We start from the raw sequence: 7,160 nt of genomic DNA, 5'->3' as shown, positions 1-7,160 counted from the left end.
GGAGTCGTTTGTGTCTCACGTTTTGCCTTCGCTGCTGGACCTGCTGGACTACGAGGGGCCACCCTCAGTGCAGCAAGCAGCAGCAGAAGCAGCAGCATGTCTTGTGTCTCTGTTGTGCCGTTTGCTGGCGGCCCCCTTGGGGGCCCTTGTGGGCCCCAAGGCTTTGGGGGCCCTTGACAAGGCAGCTGCAGCACGCCAAGACAGCCAGGAGGCCCCCGGGGGCACCCCTGGGGGCCCCCCAGGGGGGCCCCCTGGGGCCCCCCCGCCAGGCCCCCACAGGGCGGGAGACCCCGCAGTGGGGGCCTTGAGAGTGCTGGGGCCCTCGCTGCGTGCTGCGCTGCTGTCAGCTGCTGCTGCTGCTGCTATTTACGTGGCCAGGGCCGCGGCGAACTACCAGGAGCACCTAGCAGTGACGACTCGCCAGCAGCAGCAGCAGCAGCAGCAGCAAGAGGGATACGTGCCTCTGCACGTGGGAGCCAAGAAGTCTTTCGTGCTGTTTGCACTCGAGGGCCGGAGGCCCTCAGCGGCAGCAGATGACCCTAGGGGGCCTTCAGGGGCCCCCCAGGGGCAGCTTCAGCACTTCTCCTGTCCCCGACAGCTCCGCCATTTGCTGCAGCAAATCCTGTTTTTTGCCTTAGCCTTAAAAGCTCCATCTCCTCAGGGGGGCCCCTCGGGGGCCCCCAGCTCCAGGGCCTCGTGCCTTCTTACTCCTCAGGTGTCTTTGCTGCAGTGGCTGCTCACGGGGCCCCACAGCTACGCGTGCTGCTGCTGCAGCAGCGGCACCGGCCGGCTGCTGCTTCACCTGTCTGCAGCAGCACTGCAAAGGGGGCTCGGGAGACTGCAGCGCTCCTCCTTTGTGAAAAATGCTGCGCTGCTGCTGCAGCAACAGCAGCATGGGCAGCAGCAGGAACTTCAAGACACAAAGCAGCAGACGGTGATTCAAAAGGGATCTCCCCAGCTCCAGCAGCAGGGAGAGCGGGCCAAGACACCGGCGTGCAGCCTCCACCAGCAGCAGCAGCAGCAGAAACAGCAAGGTGGCGCCAGCAGCAAACCTTCCTTGGCTATCATGAGCTGCCTGCAGCGGCTGCAAGCCTCGCTTGCTGCTGCTGCAGCAGCAACACACCAGCGGACCCCAGGAGACACCGCTGTGCCTCCCCACGTTCTGCGACAGATGAGCAAAAAGAAGCAGCAAAGGATTTTACAGCGGCAGCAGCAGCAGCAGCAGCAGCAAACAGCGGCAGCAGCAGCGGCAGCAGCAGACGAGTTCGGGGCCCCAGCAGATACCCTCGCCGCGTATGCTGAAGAGCTTGAGGCCCTTTGGCAGCAGACTTTCGAAACGTTACTGCAGCAGCAGCAGCTGGCACTGCAGTGCAGCAGCAGCACCATCAACCAGCTGCTGTTGCGTGGGAGCTGCGGAGAAAGCAGAGACGAGCATGATTCAGCAGAAGCAGCAGCAGCAGCACCAGCAAAGACAAGCGCCGTAGCGGTCCCCCTGGCGGCTTCTCTTGCTGCGGCTGCTGCAGACTCGCTTGATCATATTTCACTGTCTGAACATAGTGTTTCTAGCAGCGCCAGCAGCAGCAGCAGCAGCAACGGCAGCAGCAGCAGCGAGGTTTCGCCACAACTTTCGAACCAGGAAGAGCCTCTGATTGTTGAGATCAGCGACGATGGCAGCGAAGATGAAGTGAAGGCGAAGGAACCGAACGGTGCTGCTGCTGTTGCTGCTGCTGCTCCTGCTGCAGCAGACGAGGCAACTTCAGGCTGCCCCAGCCCTTCTCCCTTGACTGAGCCAGTGGACTTGACAACAGATGCAGACAGCGTCTGCTCCAGTAATGAGACAGAGCAGCAGCAGCAGCAGCAGCAGCAGCAGCAGCAGGGCGCTGCGATGTACGTGCTGCAAGCACCTGCCCTGCTTTCCCCGCTGGTGCTGCTGCTTCTGGGCTACGACGCGCAGGCGCTGCTGCTACAGTTGCCTGCTGCTGCTCTTTCGCTGCACAGCAGAGTGCTTGCTGAGGCTGTTAAGGCGCAGCAGCAACTGCCTCCGTCTGCCTGGGCAGGCCCACTCTCTGCTGCTGCTGCTGCTGCTGCTGCTACTGCAAACCCCCCGAAGCAGCTGCAGCTGCAGCTCTGGACGCGGGGGCTGTCTCTTGTTGCGGCGGGATGTTTAGCTGCTGCTGCCTCAGGTGCTGCAGCGGAGGGCGAAAGCGCTGCTGTCCCATCTGCCGCAGCAACAGCAAGAGCAGCAAATGCGAGTTGTGCTGCTGCTGCTGCCGCTGGGAGGCAGCAGCGAGCTGCAGCAGAGGCTGCTGCCTGGTGCCGCTTGTTTCTGTTTGCCGGGCGAGCGGCACTGTCTTCTCCCACACGAAAGTATGTTATTAATTAGTTTTATTTTGAGTCCGATTTGCTTCTTGGTTTTTCTTTTGTCTCTTTTTGCTGCTGCTGCTCCCCGTGGCTTGTGCTTCCGAGTCCCTGCCGCAGATCCTGCGGTTTTGCTGCTGCCGGCTGCTGCTGATTGCCTTATTTGTGTCAGTTTAAAAGCATGTGCGCTGGGGTGTATGTACACTTCTGCTGGCCGCCAGCCCCGCAGCAGCTGTCTGCGGCTCTCTTGGGGTGTATCTGCAGCTCCCTCGTCATGGCCTCGATCTCCGCCTTGTTAGAAGTCATTTATTTTTGTCCTTTTGTCCCTTCCCACAAGTCCCAGCCGCTCGTCATGCGCCTGCCTCCCTGCTGCAGGGAGGCGGCTGTCTGCTGCGTGTCTGCTGCAGCAGCAGCAGCAGCACCAGCAGCAGCAGCAGACCCAACAACTGCAGCTGCAGCGCCACCTGCAGCTTCTACAGAGGCGTTGGTACGGCTGGTTCCCCATACCATTCGGTGCTGTCTCTTCCCCTTCGGATTGGGCCGTCTCTATACCGTTAGCAGCAGCAGCAGCAGCAGCAGCATCAGCAGCAGCAGCAGCAGCGCTGAAGCTCCCCGAGAGGCGTACCCTGCTTCCTACAACCCCGCTTCTGCTGCAGCAGCTGCTGCAGCAGCAGCAGACGCAACAGAGACTTTGGGAACTTCCCCTTACGCTCCTCTCAGCTGCCCAGCGCCCCCAGCAGGGGGGCCCCCAGAGCCGGCGGGCCCCCCTGAGTCAGGGGGCCCCCTGACTCAGCTGCTGCCTGGCTCTGCAGCAGCTGCAGCAGCTGCAGCAGCGGAGTGGGTGCCTCCAGGGGCCTCTGCTGCTTCTCGCCTTTTGGGGGCCTCGCACTTTGCTGCTCCCCTTCTCAGCAGCCTCCTGAAACTGAGGGGACGGGGGCCCATTGGGGGGCCCCCTTTGCAGCAGGGACCCACACGGGGGCCCCTGCTGCTTGCAAATGGGTCCCCAAAGGAGGCCAAAGTTAAGGAAAGGAGGCCCTCCCCTACGGGGGCTGCGCTCTCCTGCCGGGTCCTGGCAAGCCTTTTGCTAGAGGCAACAAAGCCATTCTGTTTGCTCCAAGGCCCAACTGCAGCGCAGCAGCAGCAACAGCAGCAGCAGCAGCAGCAGCAGCAGCAGAAGTGGCTGAGCTTCAAGGGCCCCTTGTGCTTGGAGTTGCTGCTTCAAGAAACAACAACTTATTTGTTGGCAGACCCCCAAAGAAGACAAACCCTAATGCAATCTTTGGGGACTTCTGGGGGGCCCCCAGGCCTTTCAGAGGCTGGGGGGGCCCTTGCAAGTTTTGTGCTGCCACTTTGCCTGCAGACGTGTTCCCCTGTGGGCCCCACTGCTACAGCAGCAGCAGCAGCAACAAACGCAGCAGCAGCACCTGCAACGACTGCAGCAGCAGCAGCGGCAGCAACGACCGCAGCATCAGCAGAAGCAGCAGAGAGGACTGCTGCAGCAGCAGCAGCAACACGAAGAAAAGGGCCTGAGGAGACAATGAGCTGGCACGAATCTGTTGCAGCAGCAGCAAGAGACGGGGCCCGAGTCTCTGCCTCGCTGTCTTTCTTTTGCTGCGCTGCTCGCGAGCTGCTGCCTCCCCTTTTACTTGTTCCTGAAGCTTCTTTAGGGGCCCCCCTTGGGAGCCCCCCGAAGGGGCCCCCCGCAGCAGCAAAATGCGCAGCAAGCTGTGGGGCCCTGGAGGGAGAGAGCTGCTCTCTCTTTTGCTCGCCTCCTGCATCATTTGCTGTTGCTTTGGAGTTTCTTTTTTGCCACTTGGGGGCCCCAGGGGCCCCTTTGCTGGTTGCTTCGCAAGGCCGCAGCAGCAGCAGCAGCAGCAGCGAGGCAGCAGCGGCAGAGGCAGCAGCAGCCAGAGCTGCTGCAGCCTCTCTTCAGGGTAAAGCCCTTTTAATGGAGGGGCCCTTATGTGCTTGCTGCTGCTGCCCTCCTTCTGTCTCAGAGCCACAGGACTTTTCTAGAAAGCCCCGCAACAGCAGCGCAAGAGGCCTGATCTCTGCTGCATGCGCAGTTGCCGCGTTTGCTGCTGCTGCTCCGCAAGAGCTAGCAGCAGCAACCGCCGACAGCAGCAGCACCGGCAGCAGCTGCAGCACCAGCAACGGAAGCAGCGGAGCTTCTGCGCTGTCACGAGCCTCCGCCTTTGTTGTGCTATGCGACAAAGTTCTTCAGGCGGTTGCTGCTTCATTGCAGCAGCAGCAGCAGCAGCAGCATGAGGCGGAGTCAGAGGCAGGGTCTTGGGGCCCTCAGTTTGTTCCTGTGGAATTGCGCGGATGGTTCTTAAGCAACTGCAGCAGCAGCAGCAGCAGCAGCAGCAGAAGGGCGCCCCTGTTGCCTGCAGCAGACGCCACAGCCAAGCGGGAGGCCCTAAAAGCTGTACGTCGGGTGACCACTGGTCTCTTGCTGCTGCCTGTTGCTGAATTTAATTTTAATTTGTGTTTCAAACTTTATTTTTCTTTTTTCTTTTAACAGATCTCCTTCTGTGCCCCATCGCTCTCTCCTGATATATTAGTTCCCCCTCATTCGACTTTGCTGACGTTTCGCTGTCTTCCCACTGCTAGACTGCTTGCTGCTGTGTTGCTACTCCACTGCTGCTGCACTACTGCGCTGCTGCTGCGTTGCTGTGACACTGCTGGTGCGTCTGCTGCTGTGTCGCTTGTGCAGCTCATCGCGGCCTTGAGAGGAAGTCTCAGCAGCCTCTCTAGGTGTCTGCTGCGCCTCGCCCAGCAGCAGCAGCAGCAGCAGCAGCACGCAGCACCAGGGGGACTCCCAGCAGATTGCTGCTCACCAGAAAAGGGGGGGCCCCCTTCTATCTGTGTACCCCTGCTCAGGGAGCTGCAGCGCGTTGCAGCAGCTAACCCTAGTTGATCTTGCTGCGGGCTACCTAGCCGCAGCTAGCTGAGGTCATCTGCAGCTAGCTACATTAAAGGGCAGATCTCTGCAGCTAGCTGTAGGTAGCTGTATCTAGCTGCAACATTCGTTTAATCTGATTTTGTCGAGACAGAGACAGGAATAGGGACATGAGAAGAAAAAGCACACAGCGAAAAAACAGCAGCAAACAGCAGCAGAATGGCCTCTCCCACGGAGTGTGGGACACGGCATTGCTGCTGCTGCAGCAGTTGCTGCTTATGCTGCTACTATTGCTGCTATTGCCTCTGCTGCTACTGCTGCTTTTCCTGCTGCTGCTGCTTCGGCTGCTACGTATCTGTTTCTGCTGCTGCTGCGGCAGTACTATTTCTGCTGCTGCTTCTGCTGCTCCTACTACTGCTTCTTCCGCGCCTGCTGGTGTTTCTCTTGCCCCTACTCTACTGCTTCCTCCGCTGCTGCTACTGCTGCTGCTTCTGCCGCTGCTGCATCGTTGGGCGCCCTACCCTGTGCCGTTTGTGCTGCCACGATGGTGTAAACACACATACAGAAGCAGCGCGAGCTTGCTGCTGCTGCTGCTTGCTTCTTGCCCGTTTGAGCCTCTCCGAATGTATCCCACCAGCTAGCCACAGCCACCCGCAGCTAGTCACAGCTGGATAGATGGCCGCAGTGGTGGCTAGCTCCAGCTAGCCAGGGCGGGGAGCTGCTGGGGGATCGGGGGGGGCACAGCAGCAGCGGCAGCAGCAGCACGTAGACGAAGAAATAGATCTGATTGTTTTGATTTGCGACTGCGACACAAGGAAACGAGCTGCTCACTCAAACTTTTTCAGGGCTCTTCGAGAAGCTCCCGGAAGCTTTCGGAGCTGTGTGTTTGCAGTTTGGCGCGTAGGACCAAAATTTTAATCCTTTTTAGGACGATGAACCTAAAAGGAATTAAAAAATACCAAGAAGACAGCCAGGAGCAAACCCTGAGCTGCGAGACATGGCTCCTCCCAGCAGCAGCAGCAACACCAGCAGCAGCAACTGCTGCAGCAGCAGCAGCGGGCCTTGGCCGACCTTGGGCCTGCAGCGCCATTGGTAGCAAGAGACCCTTCTGCCTGCACACTGCAACATTATTTATTAAGTTTGTTTCAAGGAAGGCAGCAGTAGAGGCCCCTGAAGAGGCTGATTTATTGTTGACTGGCGGCAGCAGCTGCAGCGGCAGCAGCAGCAGCAGAGGTCCACAGCTCGTGCTGCGCTACATCTGAGGTGTATGAAGGCCTTCTGCAACAAATTGTTTAGGCTTGAGTTGGCTTTTGAAGTATGAAAGATAAAAGATAGGCATGAAAGGCCAGAGCTGCTGCGGTGTCTCCTCACACCGTCGCCGGTGTCTCTGCAGCAGCAGCAGCAGCAGCAGCAGCAGCAACGGCAGCAGGAGCGCTACAATGCCGTGTTTCTCGGGTGAAGGCTTCGTCTTTGAGTAGATCTATTAGCCACTTTTGAGTTTGCCGCTGCATTGTGCGTCTTCTTTGAGCAGCGGCAGCAGCAGCTGCTGCAGCAAGGGCCAGCTGCAGCAGGGTCACCTCTAGGCCCCGCCACTGCGCGCTCATGAGCATCAAGGGCCCAGCTGCAGCAGCAGAGACAGCAAACGTCTCTGCTGCGCCTGCTGCTGCTGCAGGGGGCCCCTACAAGGGCCCTTTGCTGCAGATTGGGTCTCCCCTCTTTTCTCTTTCTAGGGACCACACAGCCGCGGAGGGGCCCCCGAGGCCCCCCAGCTCCAAGCTGCTGCAGCTGCTGGAAGAGGAGGCTGAGAAGGTGGCCTTTGGCGGCCAGTCGCCGCTGGATTCGAGGAGCAGCAGCAGCAGCGGCAGCAGCAGCGGCAGCAGCAGCAGCCCCAGCGACAAGT

At 59.7% G+C, this 7,160-nt stretch overlaps 1 protein-coding gene across 1 annotated transcript in view; it reads left to right on the top strand.

Annotated features, from left to right (window-relative positions):
* Nucleotides 1-5,278, top strand: part of ETH_00015580 (uncharacterized protein) — a gene marked incomplete at both ends in the record, with an annotated part of 6,391 nt that extends 1,113 nt beyond the window's left edge. The window contains 3 exons of the mRNA XM_013373557.1: nucleotides 5-2,367; nucleotides 2,623-4,786; nucleotides 5,075-5,278. Of these exons, the coding sequence (XP_013229011.1) occupies nucleotides 5-2,367; nucleotides 2,623-4,786; nucleotides 5,075-5,278 (4,731 nt within the window). The remainder of the gene's footprint in view (nucleotides 1-4; nucleotides 2,368-2,622; nucleotides 4,787-5,074) is intronic.
* Between the last annotated feature and the right edge of the window lie 1,882 nt (nucleotides 5,279-7,160).

The sequence above is a fragment of the Eimeria tenella genome, genomic scaffold (assembly GCF_000499545.2).
Source record: "Eimeria tenella Houghton genomic scaffold, Eth_scaff154, whole genome shotgun sequence".
Classification (NCBI taxonomy): domain Eukaryota; phylum Apicomplexa; class Conoidasida; order Eucoccidiorida; family Eimeriidae; genus Eimeria; species Eimeria tenella.
The sequence above is the reverse complement of the archived record's forward strand: the minus strand, read 5'-3'. Positions and strand labels throughout refer to the sequence as shown.